Here is a 19,844-nt window from a genome sequence, read left to right as displayed (position 1 = left end):
GCCCTGGTGGCCACTTTCTGCTGGACTTTTTATGCTAATAAAGGGAAGAGTTCACATGCAAACTGCAATCCCCCTTCCTGTCTTTCCCAACCTCCATTCTGGGGTGGGCTGGGGTGCTTCACAATATCTGTAGAGCAGAAGACAAGTAGGAGAGGTCAGTTCTGGACTGCAGACATAGAGGCACTGCCTAGAACATTGTCTTCCCAATGACAAAAAAATTCTCAGATGGGCCCCTAATGGTTAGTGTACACATTTGGTGTCATGATCCTTTTCTCAGAGTCCACCTGAAGAGTTGTAAGGTGTGGCCAAGTTCTGGCCACCCAGGTGTCATTTTTCCAGTACCTATATATGTTTTAGTCTAAAATAGTTCCCTTCTTTGCAAATAGGGATAATTCCATGTCTATTTAAAAGTTCTTGAGTCATTTCCTGGCTCCTGTTGTAGTTCTTACTTTTCCTCAGCCTTGTAATTTTGTTAATTGCGGCCTAACCAGGTGTTTCTGAGGGCTCCTGAGGCAACCCAGCCCACCCCAGAATAGAAGGTAGGAAAGATAGGAGGGGGGGACTGAAGTTTGTATGTGAACTTCCTCCCTTTGTTAGCATAAAAAGTTCAGAAGAAAGTGGCCATGGATGCTAGCAGTTGGACACAAGGAATCCTCCTTTCCTCTGCAGTTGGTGGGGTGGATTGCCTCTTCCTAGAGCACACTAGCCTCAAGGGCTTCAGTCCCACTTGGCCAGTGTTTTTGGCATAGAATTTTGGGTAACATTGTTCTCAGTTGTTTGAATAGTGTACAAGCTGAATTTATAGGTATCCTAAGAAAACTCAAATATTAGACCTGGAAGACTAGATATATTAATTTCTTTTTATAAATGAGAAAACTGAAGAAATTCAACAGAGAAATAGGGTTTGTCTATGGGCCCTTTCTATCAAGTGCCTTGGTCTTTTTGCTCATTTTAACATTGACTAGTTTTGTTTTCTTCCTTTCTGTCCCCCCATTTCTTTTGATACTTCCAATTTTCTACCTTCTCTCAACAGGCAGGTGTCATACAGAAGACAGAATCTGGCATTCTCTGCCTCCCCTATCACATTGTTAGCTCACCTAATGCAAGAACACTGCTTGGCTGGAGATAGCAACTGCCACAAGTGTCTCTGGACAAGCATTGAGTGAGCAGCAGCTGGACCTTGCCCCTCTAGACTCCTCACATTATTCCCGCAGAGCCACCAGTTTCCCTTCCTGTGACAAGCACTAGCACATCCTCCCTTCCAGTGCTGAGCTGCAGGGTGACCAGGCTTCCTTGCTTGGTTCTCACTAGGTTTTATGCTACTAGGGTGCAGGATCTCTAGCTTGATCCTTAACTCCCATCCCCACATTGCACAGTGTCTAATATAGAGTACATACAAACAGTTATTGAGTGGGAATATCTAGGAATTTTTGAAGAGAATGTATGTCCACTTCAATGGCCTGTGTCTTAAGTCTAGTCTCCTAACTACATGTTTTATTCTAGTCCCACCAGAACATGGAACAGCAGAGGTGTGTGGCAGCCAGTACAGGCACTGCAGAGGAAAGGACCTCAGTGATGCAATTAGCTCAGGTAGACACTGTTTCTATGTTGTGTTCTTGTCATGAAAAGCAATGGTCCCTGAGAATTTGTATTTCTGTTTACTACAACAGAAACCTAAATCGTTATTATAGAAGGTAATGTCAGAAACAGGCCACTGTCATCCACCCCTACTGTGAGATTAGACAGCAAGGCACATATGCAAAAAAAGCCCTAAGGAAATAAAGAGTTGAACATCAGATATAAAGTTTAATCACCATTTTCCCAAAAAGAATAAAGGGAACTGTTCTAAAACAATTATCAAAGTGAATGTGGAACTAAATCTCTAGAGGTTTCTGAAGGGACAAACTCTTGAGTGCTCAGACCTCAGCTAAGGGTATGTAGGAGTCACTTAAGCTTCCTAGACTGCTTTCAGACAGTTCCTGACCTCTTGCAGTTTGCTATCACCAAAGTGTCCTCCTGCAAAAACCTCTTCATTCAGAATCACAACTGCTTGATGTTCTTTCTGCTGGGAGCTCCCTGAAGACTGTCTCCTTCATCTTGGCTGCACTGGGCAGCAAGTGCTCAAACCAACAACTTGTGCTTTCCACAGAATTCTGCATAGAGTTCATCAATATTCAATATTCAGTGGTATAGAAGATATGGGCATTTGTTCCATTTGGCTTACCACTAACTCACAATAAATGGACATTCAAAAAATAAATAACTTGGGATAAAAGATTTGGACTGAGGGGTGCAGCTGAGTGGTAGAATACGCGTTTACAATATGTGACGCCTAGTTTCAGTCCCCAGCACTCTGCCCCCCAAAAGACACAGACTTCTTATCTGTTTCTTTTAATAACCCAACAACTGTGACAAAAATTTAAAACTAATTTTTTCAGCAGCAGGGCAGACTTCATTGTCCATATTGGCCTTGTTAGGGGTTGAATCACAGTTTCCAATAATACTCTGCAAAAAGTCAAGGAGAGAGGCAGGGTGTAATGTCCTCACAAAGGAGGTATCAGTAGCCTAGTTTATTTATATAGTATAGAAGAACTATATACAAATGAGAAACAGCATGAGGCTGGGCTTACTCAGTTATGAATTTGCTCTAACCTTTTGGACAAGTGATCCTATGTAAACTGATAAAACTTTTTAGAAGGCAATTTAGCAAAATATATCCAATTTAACATTTCATTACCTATAATTCCATTTCAGCTACACAAAAATATATACATGTGGTTCATTGGCTCTAGCTCTGTTGGGAGCTGCTAACTTTTGGCTCTTTGATTTAGTTATTGTATTGATTCTTCACATTAATCCTCTGAGGTATGTGGTTTAATTCCTTTTATATGGATGGCATTATTTAGTGCATAGTGTACAATTGACATTTCTCTAGGAGCTATAATAGAAATTATGTTGTTTTTAACAAATTGGGAACAACAAAATGTTCATGTAATAGGATATTGAGTAGCTGAAGTGGTGGGATTAAAATGTAATTAATAATAGTGATGTTGCCCCTATCACTGACAGGGAAAGATACTACAAGGCATTTTTTTTTTTTTTTAAGTGGCTGTAAGTCTGATGTATAATCCCAGCAACTCAGGAGATAGGCATGAGCAAAGCAAGGTGAAACCTTGTCTCAAAAAAGGGCTGGGAGCTGGGAGCAGTGGCACATGCCTGTAATCCCAGTGATGGAGGAAATTTAAGGTGGGAATACAGCAATTTTGAGGCCAGCCTCGGCAGCTTAGTGACACTCATAATAAAAGGAGCTAAAAATGTTCCTCAGTGGTAAAGCACCTTTGGGTTCAATCACCAGTACCAAAAATGAACAGAAAAAGAAGGCTGGGGATGTAGCTCAGTAGTGGGGCACTCCAGAGCTTAATCCCTTGTACTACAAGGGAAACAAGGAAAGCAAACAAACCCCAAACAACTACAAAACAGCATCATGACCACATTTCTGTAATAAACACATCACTACTTTTGGAAGGATATACACTGGCATGTTAAAAGTGGCTCTCAATAGTGAATAGGGCTCCAAGTTGTTTTCATTTTCTTCTATATAAATTTAGGTAGAATGAAAAGCTGATATGAATTTTAGCAAAGTAAATTTCTATTATAGCTCCTAGAGAAATGTCAATTGTACACTATGCACTAAATCATGCCATCCATATAAAAGGAATTATAAACCACATACCTCAGAGGATTAATGTGAAGAATCAATACAATAACTAAATCAAAGAGCAGCTCCCAACAGAGTTGGAGCCCACCATTATCACCACAGGGGTTCAGAATTGCCAGATCTTCCAATTATCAAGCACAGTCAGATTTTATTTAAACTCTCCTAATAACACTGGCAATTTACTCAACTGGTTTTCTTTTGGGGGGAGGGGAGTAGGGCAGAGTACAGGAATTGAGCCCAGCACTTAACTGAGCACTTAACTACTGAGCCATATCCCCAGCACCCCGCCCCCCTTTTTGAGACAGGGTCTCACATAGTTGCTTAGGGCCTAAATTGTTGAGGCTGGCCTCGAATTTCTAATCCTCTTGCCTCAGCCTCCAGAGTGGCTGGGATTACAGGCCTGTGCCAATGTGCTTGGCTACTCAACTAGTTTTAAAACACTACAAATTACCAGAGAAAACATACAAATGTAATATAATCACATGAAAAGATGCTCAATATTATTTGTTATTAGGGGAATGCAAATTAAAATCACAATAGATATCACTGTATACTTACTAAAACAGCTAAAATTAAAAACTTACAACACCAAGTGCTGGATGGATGAGGAACAATTGAACAGGAATACTACTGATGATATAGCCACTATGAAAACAGTCTGGCAGTTTCTTACAAAGTTAAATATATACTTACCATATGACCAGCAGTCCTACTCCTAGGTGTTTACCCAAGTGAAATGAAAACCTGTGTTCACACCAAAACCTGTATATGAACATTTATAGCAGCTTTATTCATAATTGCAAAAAGCAAAACAACCCAGTCTTCAATCAGAGAGTGCATAAGCAAACTGGTACATCCAAACAATAGATACTTAGCAATAAAAAGAAATAAACTCTGCATATACTTAACATAATCTCAAATGCATATGCTAAGTGAAAGAAGACAGATTCATTCAGATGCTCCTCAACTTAACAATGGGGTTATATCCTGAGAAAACCATTGTAAATTGAAAATATCCTATGTCAAAAATGCATTTAGTATACCTAATCTACAGAACACATTACTGTACACTATAGAATGTTGGTGGTTTCCCCTTGTGATTCTATGAGTGATGGGGAGCTGCAGCTCACTGCTTACCACTGCCTGGGTAGAGATCAAAATGTGAAGTACAATTTCTACTTAACATGTATTACATTATTTATCATCATGAAGTACAAAATTTGTAAGCTGACCCAGAGTAAGGCAGGTACTGTTCGTACTATGATTTCATTTAGAGTATATGCCATTTTAGAAAAGGCAAAACTATAAGGTATGGTGATCAGTGGTTATCTATATTAAGGGTTTGACAAAAAAGAGGGAATATTGGGGGATGTGAAATGTTCTGTATTTTGTTTTGACTATTTATCAAATCCCTTATATAGCTGAAAAATGGCATGTGTGAGCTAATTGTGTCCTTTGGGCATTCAGTTTGTACCCTTTCTTTCTTCCCTTCAGAACCTAGCTTCCACATGATGAACTATTCCCACCCATTTGGCCACCTATGTGGTGGGAAGATGAACTAAGCTAGAGAACTATATCCATTGATAGGTTTCTTGTCAGTCCACACAATATCAACACAGTATTTATTAGCAAGATCTCAACTTTACAGATCATTTGAACAACATGTCTGAAATACTTTCCTTAAGGATATAATCTTATTTGCTATGTATTCAGGAAATTATAAATACAAAATGGTGAATTTAACAGTAGAACTATCTCTTTGTAAAGCTAACAACTAATTCTTTGGTATGTGTGTTTTTTTACTCAGGGTTTACTTTTTCTCCTATAATAAACTATTCTTCTGGTATCCCTGCAGTCTATCCTGGCATCGGAGGAGCTGCCCCTTGTCTATGAACAGTCTGCCTGGGGTGTGGAAGAGTTGGGCCCCTTTCTGCGCTTGTGCCTCATGGATCAAAACTTCCCAGCATTTGTGGATGAGGTAGAAAAGGAACTTAAAAAGCTGACGGGGTTAAGAAATTAATGTTCTATGTAAATGCATAAACCTAAGGAACTTCCAAAGTATTGAAAAATGCTTTCTCCTAAAAAGTTAAAGATAGTAAAGAGTATTATTCCAAACACCTTTTGTCAATGTTTTATTGTTAAAAACAGGTGAATCCACTTTTTTAATACATCACTGTACTTCAACAATTACACAAAACACAAGTACATGCATCTATAGTTACGTACTGCATGAGAACCTGGTCAGGTTATAAAATCTACCATCAACCATTAATCAATGTGAAAAAATAGTGTCAAACCAAAAAGTATAACTAGAGTTGCATAGAGTTTCACCATGCTATAACATCTCAAGGTCATTGAAAACAAAAGGTAAATTATAAAATTTGCCTTGATCAAATATACAAGAATAAGGTTCAATACATCAGTGCAAAAGGATTTAAGAATTTACATGATTTAACAGAAGAAAAAATAGTCACTTAAAAGCAATCATACATATATACTGCAATTCATTATATCCTTTCAGTGGACTATTCCATCATCTTATTAAAGTTGTAGGTTAAGCCCTTAAAATTACAGACTTCAGAATTTATAAATTATCTATCTTTATGTACCATAACTGCACATTTCCTCATCTGACAACATACAATAAGGAATGAATATCAGCATTTTAAACATGAAACAAGCATTTATTTTATTTTGGATTTCTCCCACCCCAAAAAATATAAATATATATATATATATATTTATATATTGTATATATCTGTAGGTTTTGAGTACTTTACAAAAATGTATCACTAGATGGCAGCAGTGCATTTTAGAGCTTTGCCAATTGAACAGCTGCTGTAAGTAAAAAATGGCGCATGCACGATCTGGTCCTCAGAGGACCTTTTCATTTCTATTTAAATATTTTAACAAAGGAAAGAAAGCAACATTCACAGCACATCAAGCCCAAAATAGTTTACACCTTCTACACTGAAGCACTGTTTAAAATGTACCTGGCTAGGTCACCCTTATAGGAGAGGCTAAATAAGGCATGCTTTAGACGGTCATTGTGGTGTTGCTCACTTTGAAAAGGGAGACCAAAGAGGTCCAAGCAGAAAATTTAGCAGGTCATGATGCCACCAGTTTCAGGAACCTAAAGATCTGTGGGGGGAAAAAATGTATTTGGAAATTAAAGGGAATATGCACTCTCCCTCAGGACTATACCAAGCCCCACATAAAATAAATTTTGATTCAAACAGCATGCTCAGGGATGTGGTGTGAAATTCTGATATCCATGTGCCTAAGAGAATGGTATCCAGCCCTGTTGCTTCTTGGCCACTGTCCCTGTCCTTGCCCTCAGAAGTAAAGCAGCACTAACAGGCCTCTAGGAACAATTTGCCTAAAGTGACAATTTACTCTTTTTCTCTTTTTTAAAGATATAAACCAAGTAGTGCAAAGTATTTATTTTGAAACATCGTATGTATTCTGAAATGGAATTTATGTAAAAGCTGAAAAATGTTCCTTTCTGCCACTAAATTGAGCAGAGAACTTGTTTCAGCAGAACCAACTGCTCTGAAATGAACTTAAAAGGTCTTACCACATAACACCAACTATTGAATTTGTAACAAGGTCAACAGAGGTAAAATGCAATTGAATATAATTTTTTTAAATTTCTAGAAGGCCATACTTACATTATAAGCAGTACTTAATTTGTGTTTCTCTGGCGCAAGTTTTTATCTTTGTGATTGTTGGTAGAGTTGGTTTTCCTTTGGAGGAAAAATTGCATTATGAGTTAAACTAGTAACAATGTTTGAAACACATGGAAATACAGGGACTCTTTCACTTACTGCCATCCCTGGTGTAAGAAGAAACTTTACTGCACAATATTAGTTTGTAACAATATACCTTATAAAAAGTTCCTACATAACTTCAATTAATAGATTCTTTGACTCCCAAGGCAGACAACATATAGACAGCTTGCCCTTTGATTTCTAAACTATATTTCAGAACTATAAAAGTGAGAGTAACATTTACTTCACTGCACCCCTGTTATTTTTCAATTGATAAAAGATAACCATCAACTGGCTGTTCTGTACCCTCAGTCATTTAACTAAATACTTACATCTTAGTCCCTAACTCGAAGATAGATTGCCAGACTTGGACTGATCCTACACTTGCAGCTCCATCTCTCTTGGATAGCAGTAATTGTTAATGGAGCTAACCAGTTGATCCATGCTATCTTATAATCCAGATTGAAATTAACTTAAAACTTTAGGCCTCTCATATTAAGCATGCGTAACGTGCAAAATTTTAACAACTTTTTGCACATTAATACACCTGCATCGCTAAAAAACAAGATTGCAACCTGTCCTGGGAATCAAAATGGTCTGCAGTCTTTGTCTGGTTAAGAAGTCTATGTAGCAACGATATTTCTACTCACTGTCTTCCCCTAAGAATTTAGCTACTCCATTTGACAAAACTGTAAACACAAGATAATTAAATCAGAAACTATTAAAAGTCAGTGTCCAATAAAGTACTTACATTGGCCCAGCTGGTTCATCATCTATATGGGTGTTCAATTTTTAATAAATCCACGAAAAATAAGAGAAAGAAGAAAATTGTTAGATTCTGCATAAGGATTAATAGGATAGCTTACTGCAAGTAGCAGACATGGCTATTCATAGCATTTATTAAAGGCCATTCCATCTGGAGGTGCAAAACACTCATGGAGTTGTTATTTCTAGATTCAAGTTTTAATGGCAGGTATGTTGTTTCAATGGTTTTAGTTAACACTTTGAATGCTTGTCATGAAAAACTGCAACTGTAGTGGACAGACAGGCTGAAATATCATTATACTCATCTTGTCCCCAAGTTCCAGTGGTTCACTCTTAAATAGATGAGAAGACAAACCAACATTTCAGTTGTAAAATCCTGCTGTTTGTTTTCTTGTGGTGAATGCATGCAGTTTTGGTTCAATCCTGCAATGTAAATGGATGTGTAAATCCTATATGTTTAGCCACACATCCTTACTTCCCCAAATGGCACTGTTTTTCTGTTTTTGGAATCTTTAGGAGAGTCTTTGAGTCTGGAGATTGAGAAGAGGAAGCCATCATAGTTCAAGCTAATGCTGAGTCAGCCATGCTGGACTATGCCAGCAATTAGCATATGCATACCAGAGGATGTTGAGACACTTCAGGGAGAGCTGAACAGTGACATCCCTCTAGAAAAGAGGTCAGATAGAAAGACTGGCTCACTCTTGTGCCCTGGCCAAAACCAGAACACTCAGAAGATATCTTTTTTTAAATCAAAAGGCTTATATGAGCTCAGAAGCCTTTTCAAATTGATACTTTATGGTTCTCATTAGGCTTTCTTTCATGTTTCAACTAAGGGCAACTTGATCCCTTTCAAGACAAGATATACACTTTTTTTTTTTTTTTTAAATCCACAAAGGGGAGGGAAACAAGTAAGTGCTCTTAGTTTGTTTTTCCTAAATGATTCCGAACAGTTTGATTTTGCTGAAGGGTTCTAGAAAAACTCTCAGCAGGATTCCACAAGGGGGCTTGGTGCACATGAAGCAATTATGGAGGTTACAATCTCAGTGTAGGCATCTGCAGGAGCACATGTTGGGAGTAATGTCTGTCAGAGGGAGACATTGCTCCACCTGTTCCTTCCAGGCAACGGAGAGGCAAAGCCACCGCCAGCACACACAAGTGACTGGAGCAAAAAAAAAAGGATTTAAAAAAAAAAAAAGGAAAGAAAGAAAGAAAAAAAGAACCAACCACAAACCAATGACTCATAAGCCAAAACAATAGGCTAGTGACATACCAGTGTCCACAGGAGTCCATTACTAACAACAGTACACTATCAAAACAGGTACAGCAAACAACATATGACTCCAGGACACCCAAGACATATGTGTGCTGTGTGTGTGCGCAGTGGAAAGATACAAAGACATACCAAGTACTAAGACACACAAGCCCAAACTAAACCCTTCCCTCACGACAGCCTACTGCTCAGCATCCAGCCAAGCCAGCTAAGCTACATGCTAGGAGCTAAGCACCTCAGGGATTTGAAGACAACACAGGAGCAACTTAAAAGTATTTTTAGTGCTCTAGATGTGCATCCCAAAATACAAAATTCTAATACAAGGAAACCAAATTGAATATATCACCAATTTAGTCCCAACTTTAAAATAAAAAAGGGAAGGGAGAATCACGATAGCCACTATTCTTTTCAAAGCATGACACTATAGGCAACCAACCCAAGCACCTCAGAACACAGGCTTTTTTTCTTTCTCTCTTTTTTGGTGGGAGGGTATTCTCTGGTGCCAGATTAGAAATGTCACTTTCCAACCTAACAAGATAGTAACATGCAAAGGGCTTACATGTAGGTATTTCAGCAACAGTGCCTCTGGCATAGCTGCCATGCCTCTGAATGGAGCAGCCATGATTCCACACTGGGGTCTAAATCCCAGGAGCCCTCTCAAAGTCTCCCCAGATTCACTTTCACACTGACAAAGAACAAAGAGCCTCCTGTCTCCCTTCTCTCCTGCACTGAGTTACTAAGTGCAGCACCACTCTCCTTTATAGGTCATACAATAAATAGGTAGGTAGGTAGATAGATAGATACCAAAATAATGACTTGACCCCTAAAAGGGAAGTCAGGAGAGAGGGAAAGAACAGAGCTACAGAAAAAAGGTACAAAAATCAAAGTAAATGAGGATTAAACAGCAAACTGAAATCCAAATTAGTTGTGAAAGTGAATGAAGTAACTTGAAGAAAAGTGTTAACATATGAACTGTGCATCATATAGACTGAAGCGGAGATTTAAACAAACTCCAAAAGCATGCATATCGCTCACTTACCACCATGTTTTAAGGGTTTGATGCAATTGAGGGGGGAAAAAAAAGAAGTCATAGTAACCGACAAACATCAACACACCCCCAAACCCTCAGGCCAAAAGAGCCGCCTAACAATGACTGTTCTCTCCACCTGGGAATTACTCACAGCCACTGGCTAAATGAGAGGAAGAGGACTGGGGGGAAAATGGAAACAAAGATGCTCTGGAATCCACATGGTGAGAATGAAGTTCTTGGTGGAGCTGCTGCACACACTGGTTTTCTGCATGTTTAAAATTTCCCCACTGAAGGTACCATAGCCCTCCTCTCCCAACACCCACCTCATAATCTAGAAAGGGTGCTCTGTGATGTGTAGTAAATAACAGATTGCCTGAAACAGGATCACCTCCAAAAATGATAGCTTCAGAGTCAAAACAACCCAAGAGCTGACTCTGACCTGGTCAAAGTTCCTTCATCATTGCATTCATATCACTGAAGAAAAGGTTTTATATTTCTAAATCCACTTAAAATTTTGCCTGGTTTCAGCAGAGTAGCATTAACTAAGAGATTCATGATCACTTCCAAGTTCCTCCTTTGTTTGGTCCTATTGCATTTTTTCTTTAAGGTAACTTCTTACTGATAAAATGACCCCTAGTCAAGAGACAGTGAATTTTATGTTCTGGATGTTGTTTTAAAAAGTCACGTTTCTTTTTCAACTTCCATAGTGTGCCATGAAGATTCACATGCTACCAAATGTTTTGACCAACTAGTAGATTTGGGAATACTGGAAGACCTCTTTAAAGTGTCTAAAAGAGCATGGATATATCAGATATATCAAAACACACTTATAAAATAAAACCTCAAATATCTTCTCCACCAGTAACTTAATGTTAGAGTCATTTTGACTTGCTTATGAAAATTATCCCAGTGTGAAAAAGAAACTCTTGATGCCAGCACGTTTCTTAAATCATTTCCTATTATTTAATTTTAATGCCTGTGAATCCACTAAAGTGTACAGTAGATCTGAAGGCCCCAGTGATTGCTCAGGTTCATCGCTCCATTACCCAGGGGGCTCAGAGAGCACATTTCCCAGCAGCAAAGAGAACACATATCAGTTGCTCTTTACTTTAGCAGAAAGCCAACACAGGTGGGCTCCAAACATGTGTTCAACTGTAACATGAATGGATGGCTAGACTGTTTAACATTTTGGAGGAACATACTCAAAGTGAAAAACCAAAGCTCTGATTTGGCTCCATGATTCGCATGTTCCTAAAAACACACATTGATAATCCTACAAGATAACTTATTGGGTGCTGATCCTCCAACTATAACATACTAAAGCATACAAATACTAGATTTCATTTATAAAAAGACATGGGTCCTTTTTTTTCTTTTAAAGCAGCTGAACCTCAACTTTCAGCTAAAGCGGTATTTGCTTTTCTAGTGGAACACAAACTGTTTAAGTTCAAATGTATTTTTACTTTTATACTTAGCCTAAGAACTCACAGAATGCCCCTTACAGGAATACTGTGAGTTCATATAAAAAAGTTCAGTGCGTCTGAAATAAACTAGGTTTTGTCACTGCTCTTGCAAGCCATTTTAAAATGGCATATATTCCACTATAATGAGCACTACCAGGCCTAGTTGGTTGAAATGAAGAATGTGAACCTGGCGCTTTAAAGAATGACAATTCCCCATGCCCTCTCTATGAAAGAAGAATCTATTTGACAGAGAAAAGGTACATTAGGCCTTAAAAACAAAAAATCCTTCCCAATTTCAAAGTGGCATAAATAAGCCAACACAGTGCCACAATAGTTATATATATAAATTCATCACCTTGAACAACCAAGTTCATACAAGATAAAATGTATCTCTTCATCCTCAAAAGGGTGTATACATATAATCTACATTTAAATTTGGGAAGGAGCAAATGGGAAGAAAGTGTATATGTGGCACTGGTGGAAGTGAGATGGCAGTAGCTAGTACCATTTTTTGCTCAACAAATTTTGAGCACATCATTGATGCCTTCCCTTCAATATCAACAACAAAAATCAACAAGTTTCTGACAAAAAGCAGGGTATAAGCCTCTGGTCTGGTTAGTATGAACTGACTAAAGAAGAAAATGCAAGAGCATAAGAAAGCTCACTCACATTTTTTTTTTTTAAATGATTACTTTCAGGGTAGAAAAGAAGGGAGGTGGAAACAGAGAAGTTTGAGAGAAAGAGGTCGAGAAACAAAGGAGAAAACTGGAATGAAAATGCTGGAGTGAGGGTAGGGATGTTGAGATGGAGAATGGAGCCTGAACCAAACTGGCTGTCAGGAAGGGAGGGAGGGAGAGAAGGCAAACATTGTAATCATTCTAGCATCCCAGATTTTTCACCCCAAGTCAACAACAAAGAAGTATTAAAAGCTACTTGCATTACATTATTCCTAAGAGACAAGAACAAAGAAGTTTAACTTTGCACTTACCCTGTAGTCATCTCTCTTTATGTACAATTCTTTCACTGTCTATAACAATTTAGTTTAAGAGGTTACTTTCCCTCCAGGAAGTTGTTCAGAAGCCTGGCTGGCCATAGATTCTCCTATAACAAATTGGTCTCCCCATTTGATTAACCAATGAACTCCTAGGAGAAGCAGCCAGCCTTGTCTAAAAAATTCTAAATAAGTTTTTAGAGCCTATCTCTGCCAATTCTTTCCTGCCTGTGTGCTCTTCAACCTGTGCAAAGGACAGGCTGAGAAAAAGCAGTATTTGGCAAAGCAATATGTAGCACTGTGGGAGAGATGCAAAAGCCCTTGTCAGGAAGGAGGCATAACTGCTCTCAAAGAGCACATGAAAACCAGGCACTCTTCTCTCCCTTTACTCTCAAGTCTAAATACAGGTGCACTCTGTGTTGGGAATCCTAATATATAGCAGAAAAGGGAGAAATCTCAAGGAAAAACCATTAGGGATACATGAAAATCCCATGAAGTAGTTTTACTTCATAGCGTAGGAAAGTAAAACTCCTGGGGGACCATCCTCTATCTCAGAAAAACTAGACCATGTATTTACAAAGGTCTCTCTGCTTCCAGTCGACACCCACTCCATTCCTCCATTCAATTCACTGCTGAAAGTACATTCAAAGAGGCATCCATCTACCAGGTCTTCCTACAGGTATCATAGTGTCAACAAAAATCTCTTCATCAATCTCAGCACTCATTCAAATACTCACTCTACTTAGTGCAGACAAGAGATTTAGAGCTGCTGAGAAGAAAAGAAAAGGAAGTGGCTGGTGCTCTCAAACATGTCCTTTTCAGAGAGTCTAAAAGTCATTGGCATGCCTTTGAAGCTCCTCCACTCTTTTCAAGGGATCAAGAAACCTGTGTTTGCCAAATATACAAAGGCTGCAGTCCTATTGCTCAGCCACAGAGACAGTCAACCCTGGGGTAGGATACTGTGCCACGGGTACATAAACATAATCCCCAGAACTGGTGATCCCACCATCACTCCAGATCAGTTTGCACTGAGCTTAGTGACACACACTTCTGGTCTAGCTTGGCAGCAAAGCAAGTGTTGGCAATGGTTGGTTAGGCATTTTTCTTTTTGCCAGTGATATGAAAGGATGGAAGAGTGGGAGGGTGGGGGTATACAACTATTAGGAATCTGATGTTCTGATAGGAGTCTCCATAAATAGTTTCCCCCTGGTTTTAATTAAAGGGTTAAACAATGAAAATCTATGACCAAAAAAATACAACAATATCCTAAAGCTTTCCTGATTCCAGGCTTGTCCAATAAGAGAAGACATCAGCTGTTACCTCTACAGTGGTTAATGACTCACCATGATTCTACTGCTACTGTCATTCTACTCTGTGGCCCTAGGCCTGCCTTGAGACATGGGCTCCAGGTCCAGGTATTAGCACTTAGCTATCTTAAACTGGGAGGAGGGATACATCAGACACTCTCCACTGTTCTTCTCTTTGCAACACAGGCAGAAGAGCCATATGGTAGAGAATAATGAAAATCTACCAAAGAGACCAATCAAGGAACCACAGGGCAGCTTGTTCCAATGGCTTTCCTAAGATAGTCTGACTTGGACTGGGACTATTACTTACAGGAGTTATACCAGTCAACCATCTGACAACTAGTTAGATACTTTAAATCTGCCTGAATGAACAGGTGGCCTACCATCTTGGGGTGGCTTCCAGGCTTGACCTGGATTCTCTTCAAGCTTAGCTGCCTTATGATCTATATTGAAGGAAGACAAAGCTCAACAAGGAAACTGACAGCTGTTCATTTACCACAAGGCCTAAAGGGCAGAGCCTAGGATTTGGAGGATACCTAAAGAGGGAGAGAGCATATTATAGCTACTAATGCCTAATATAAAAAAATCTGAGCCAGGCACAGTGGCACATGCCTGTAATCCCAGTGGCTTGGGAGACTGAGGCAGAAAGATCATGAGTTCAAAGCCAGCCTCAGCAATGGTGAGATCTTGTCTCTAAATCAAATACAAAATAGGGCTGGGGATGTGGCTCATTGGCCAAGTACCCCTGAGTTCAATCCTCAGTACCACTCCACCTACAAAAAAACAAAGATCTGAGAGGTAGGGAGTTAGGAATAAAATTTTTCCTTCTTTTTCCTTTTGGAATGTTTGGGAATCCCAACATCCATATAGTCTTCTTTGGGTGTTTAGAAACCACCCCAAAGAACCAAATCCAACATTACTGTTCTGTAGGTATGCTCTTACCGTCAGGAACCTCATCTGGCCTCTTCCTCTTCTCATACACAACAATGATCACTACAAGGATGATGATTTCAGCCAGAATTCCCAAGAAAGGCCAGAGTGGGGCCAGGTGGCTTCGTACCCTGAGGATGGTGAACACTGAGGCGGAGCCAATAGAGTTAGTAGCATTACATTCATACTCTCCGGGATCTTCTGTGATCTGGAGGTTTATAATACTCAACTCTGTATAATTCTCCTTGTTGATGATGAAGAAGCGACCAGAGGCATTGCCAATATCCTGCAGAAAAAAATGGGGAACACAAAGGTCAGAGTAGGTGAGCCAGTGATCAAGGGAGGGTAAAGTTCTCCCTCTTACCAGGACATTGGTGGTAGTGAGATGGCAGTATCTAGTACCATTTTTGCTCAGCAAATTTTGAGTACATCATTGATGGCTTCCCTTCAATATCAACAACAAAATCAACAAGCTTCTACAAAAGCAGGGCATAAGCCTCTCATGTGCTAGTCCTCCAGACTCTTCCAGGTTCCACAGAGTGCAGGTTTACTGGTATAGATTGATGACATAATTAATGCTACTTCAAACACCCGATGAGAAACTACAGCAGGAAGAAGATGGGGAAGGAGCACACAAAGGACTCCCCTATTCCTACATCTGGGAACCCCAGCCCTGTCTCTTGACATCAGAATTAGCACAAGAATTTCATGCTTCATGGGTCCTAAGAGATCTCCTTAAACTTCTTTCACAATGCTAAGAACAACTTCTTAGGGCAGGTAAAATTCCCAACTTTCCTTTCCTTTTCTGGACTATAAGGTTAAAGAAGAGATTATTCCATCAATCAACAATTATCTACTAATGCACACTACATATTTTATATCCTACTAAAGGGAAGGTCAGAGAGGGAGAAGTATAAACAAAATGCACAAGGAGCTTAAGCTCAAGAGGGAACAGACATCCAAAGGGATGACTGACTACAGGAATGTATTTTTTTTAAGAGAAGTCCCATGAAGAAAAGGGGACCTGAAATGTAAAAAACTAGATATGGCTGTCGATTTTGCCACTGACTTTAAAGACTGTTAATCAAAGAGGATGCCTAAAAAGCATAGTGTTGAATATATAAAAACCTGAGGTTAGGAAGAATATATAGTACCTGCTCTACTAAAAAGGAAAACTGGTCAAACAAAAAGTAGGAGGGTTTAAGGCATTGTCCAAACACCATCAAAAATCATCCCACAGGTTGGAAAAGATGTTCTCTTTGAACTTTTGTATAGCAAACATTGTCCAATACCAGTGCCTAAGCTTGCCCTTTGCCCTTCTTGGGTTGTATCAGTATTTCTGAGTTCTAGGAATATACTTATAACTGCCTTCAATCTTACCAAAATCAAAACATACTCTAATGGACTGGAACAGTAAAATATTTAAAACAGGCTTGGATTTTTCTGTGTCCTATCCTGAAGGCAATCAATCTAATCCCTTACCAGATAGACAGCTTTAACAAATCATATACATAGTCCATGCTGGATAGAGATTGTCCTGCAGATTCAGATGTAAAGCATTCATCACCCTAGAAAGGATGATTCAAGCCTTGTACACATCCAAGAGTATAGGTGTTGAAGCAACTGGTCCAGATGTCTGGACGTCCCTAGTAGAAACTCCAGCAACCACAGAGACTCAGGCACCAAGAGCCAGGGCTGCTTCCTACTCACTGAGAGCACACCATTCTCCTCCTTCTTGCGCCATATCCACTCTGGGTGGGGATAGCCAACTGACTTGCAGTACATTATGGCATCCTGCCCCTCATTCTTGTTCTCACTCCGTTTATGGCCAGTGATGTCAGGAGCAGCTGTGGAAAAAAACAAACAAACAAAAAAAAAAACCCCAGTTACCACAGGAGCCTACTCTAAATTGGTTACAAAGGCCTAACCTACTGGCTCAGAGTCTTGCTTCTAATATAATTGGCCTTTAGGCACCCTTCCTATTCAGCTTTGATAAAGAGCATTTCAGATAGGATAATGGAGCCAATTCCATTCCTCACCCCCACCCACCAAAGCATCAGAGCAGGTACCAGGGTTATTAACATATGAAGTTCTACTCAAGTAGGTGATTCTCCAACTTAGAGGAAAAAGATACAAGTCCAATGGCCCTAAATTTCCTCCTCTTTAAAGAAAATGCAAACAAAAGTCATTATCATCTCTGAAGAAAACCAGGGTTTTTCTTCAAATACTTGCACTAATAACAACTATAGATCAGGTCAAATATCACATACTCCCCTAAGGGAAACAAAGAGGCTTGAGGTCAAACATGTGCAATCAAGGTACATAAAAACAACAAGTGCTTAGATAAGGTACTCCATAAGTATCAATGACCTAGGTACTCCATAAGTATCAATGACCTAGGTTCTCCCAGGAAAGAATGAAAGAAATGGATGAACAGGAAATTCAACCAGTGTCTCATATGCTTTTGTTAATAGTTTAACAATCTGACTACAGAGCTGGGGCTGTATCTCTGGGCAGAGCACTTGCCTAGCACATGTGAGGCACTGGGTTCGACCCTTAGCACCACATAAAAATAAATAAAATAAAGGCATTCTGTCCATCTAAAATTACAAAAAAAATTTTTTTAAAGAACCTGACTTGCCTTGCTGGGCATGGTGGCACATGCCTGTAATCCCAGTGGCTCTGGAGGCTGAGGCAAGAGGATTGGGAGTTCAAAGCCAATCTCAGTAATGGTGAGGTGCTAAGCAACTCAGTGAGACTGGGACTCTAAATAAAATACAAAATAGGGCTGGGGATGTGGCTCAGTGGTCAAGTGCCCCTGAGTTCAATCCCTGGTACTGGTACCCCATCCCTTAAAAAAAAAAAAAAAAAAAAAAAGGAATCTGACTTGATTACTCATTTGCAACAATCTTGATGAACCCAATTCTGGAGTTCCTAGAGGCTGTTGGGCTTTTCTACTTTTAGAGATCACACAGGAACGAATAACTGTACCTATAATCTAAAACTTAGGTCAGTTTCAATGATCCAAGAAGCCTGAGATGGGGCTAATTCTTTGAATTTAATCTTTTAACTATACTTTCCACTAATGCTGGACCAGTTACAGGAACCTGATAGCAGTGAAATTCAAAGTAGGCTAGACTTTACTGTTGGCCAAAGTAGGGAAGAAAATCAATAGGACTTTGTTCAAATTCCAGTTTTGCTGGCTCTTGACAAATTCCATGCTTTGTTTCTATTCCCATTATCAAACAGAGATAATTCTTACACCACACTACCTCTCTGCTCTTTTTTTTTTGTATCAGGGGTTGAAGCCAAGGGAACTTAACCACTGAACCACATTACCAGCGCCATTCCCCTTTTATTTTTTATTTTGAGATAGGGTCTTGCAAAGTTGCTGAGGCTGGCTTTGAACTGGTGATCCTCCCACCTCAGCCTTCCTAGCTGCTCCCTGTTCTTGAATAGATAAATAAGATGTCAAAAACATTCATTTTGAGGCTGTAAAGTCCTGTAGAATTGTATTGTATGATGGACTGACATCAGGTACTACCTCTGATGAGCTTGCTTTTCTTGGCTTAAGAGTCCAAAGTTCTGCTACTCACAGACTGTGCTTCTTAGTCTTGTACTTAACTTCTAGAGGCATCTGGACATGAATGAAATGAACAAAAACCCAAGCTGTCTCCATAACCAATCCTTGCTAAACTGAGTCTTGTTCAGGACCACTTAGTGTGTGAAATGTTTCCTAGACTGGGTGTTATAAAGGAAACCTCATTTTGTTTTTCTAGGAAAAATTCTTTACTACCGAAGGAAGTGATCAGGCTAGCTCTATCTTGTCCTAATCCAAACTTTCCCCACAGCCACTTTATCACTTCTCAGGCCTACTGGTTATCCTTCCTTAGAGATTTCTTCAGCCAAATACTATTACTCCAAGGAGTAAGCTCCAAAGCCATATCTTAAAACATCATCAAGGGGAAACTGAAGGACATAGTAAGCAGAAGAGCTAACACACGTTGCCTCCGACTTTGTTTCACTCACTTGACAAGCATCTGTTGAACATACCCTACATGCCAGAGATGTAACAAAAGGATCAGAAAAGGTCTTTCTGATGTGAAAATAAGGAGTAGGGCATACATATCTATGTAAAGAGATGTATAGGTAAAGAGAAGCAAAGGGCTTGAGGCAGGTGTGTGTTTATTATATACAAGGAACAGTAAAGAGAAGTTTGGTTGGTACACAGTTCACAAGAACACAGGGATGAAATCAGAAAGACTGTGGACCCAGACTGGATAGGACTTGGTAGGCCACTACAATGACTTTGGGCATTTACACTGAGTCTGTTAGAAATCACTAGTGCCTATTACATGTAAATATGAAATGATCTGTATGCTTTCACTGACTCCTTATGGCTATTATATGGACAACTGTACATATACAACAGTGGGAGCATGACCAAACTAGGATGCTACTTGAGTAATCCAGACAAGGGTGTGGGTGGTATCCATGGTTCACATGAAGGGAGTAGCAATGGGAGTGGGGAGAGGTAATAAGACTCTAGGTATATTTTGTAGGTTGAGTTAATATATTTATTAATGACTTAGATATGGGA

The 19,844-nt window shown here is 39.4% G+C and overlaps 2 protein-coding genes across 5 annotated transcripts in view; one reads left to right on the top strand and one right to left on the bottom strand.

The window, feature by feature from the left end:
* The window catches only part of Rec114 (REC114 meiotic recombination protein), a 176,344-nt gene extending 170,323 nt beyond the window's left edge, over positions 1 to 6,021 (top strand). The window contains exons 10-11 of one of the 2 annotated variants that reach the window (XM_005316773.5): positions 1,504 to 1,590; positions 5,574 to 6,021. In XM_005316773.5, coding sequence (XP_005316830.1) covers positions 1,504 to 1,590; positions 5,574 to 5,738 — 252 coding nt within the window. In that variant the 3' untranslated portion in view covers positions 5,739 to 6,021. Of the gene's footprint in view, positions 1 to 1,503; positions 2,242 to 5,573 lie in introns of those variants that run through there. The other variant, XM_078049317.1, reaches the window with a different exon arrangement.
* Nptn (neuroplastin) overlaps positions 1 to 19,844 on the bottom strand; it is an 86,600-nt gene that overhangs the window by 13,438 nt on the left and 53,318 nt on the right. For 2 of the 3 annotated variants that reach the window (XR_013438705.1, XR_013438706.1), the window contains 5 exons: positions 16,955 to 17,091; positions 15,257 to 15,530; positions 8,240 to 8,261; positions 7,390 to 7,464; positions 4,412 to 6,859 (listed from right to left, as the gene is read on the bottom strand). Coding sequence is in view for 1 of the 3 variants with exons in the window: in XM_005316772.5 (XP_005316829.1) it covers positions 7,404 to 7,464; positions 8,240 to 8,261; positions 15,257 to 15,530; positions 16,955 to 17,091 (494 nt within the window). In the remaining 2 variants the exon portion in view is untranslated. The remainder of the gene's footprint in view (positions 1 to 4,411; positions 6,860 to 7,389; positions 7,465 to 8,239; positions 8,262 to 15,256; positions 15,531 to 16,954; positions 17,092 to 19,844) is intronic. The other variant, XM_005316772.5, reaches the window with a different exon arrangement.

Source organism: Ictidomys tridecemlineatus, chromosome 5 (genome assembly GCF_052094955.1).
Source record: "Ictidomys tridecemlineatus isolate mIctTri1 chromosome 5, mIctTri1.hap1, whole genome shotgun sequence".
In the NCBI taxonomy this organism is placed as follows: domain Eukaryota; kingdom Metazoa; phylum Chordata; class Mammalia; order Rodentia; family Sciuridae; genus Ictidomys; species Ictidomys tridecemlineatus.
This window is presented reverse-complemented; position numbering and strand designations above follow the sequence as displayed.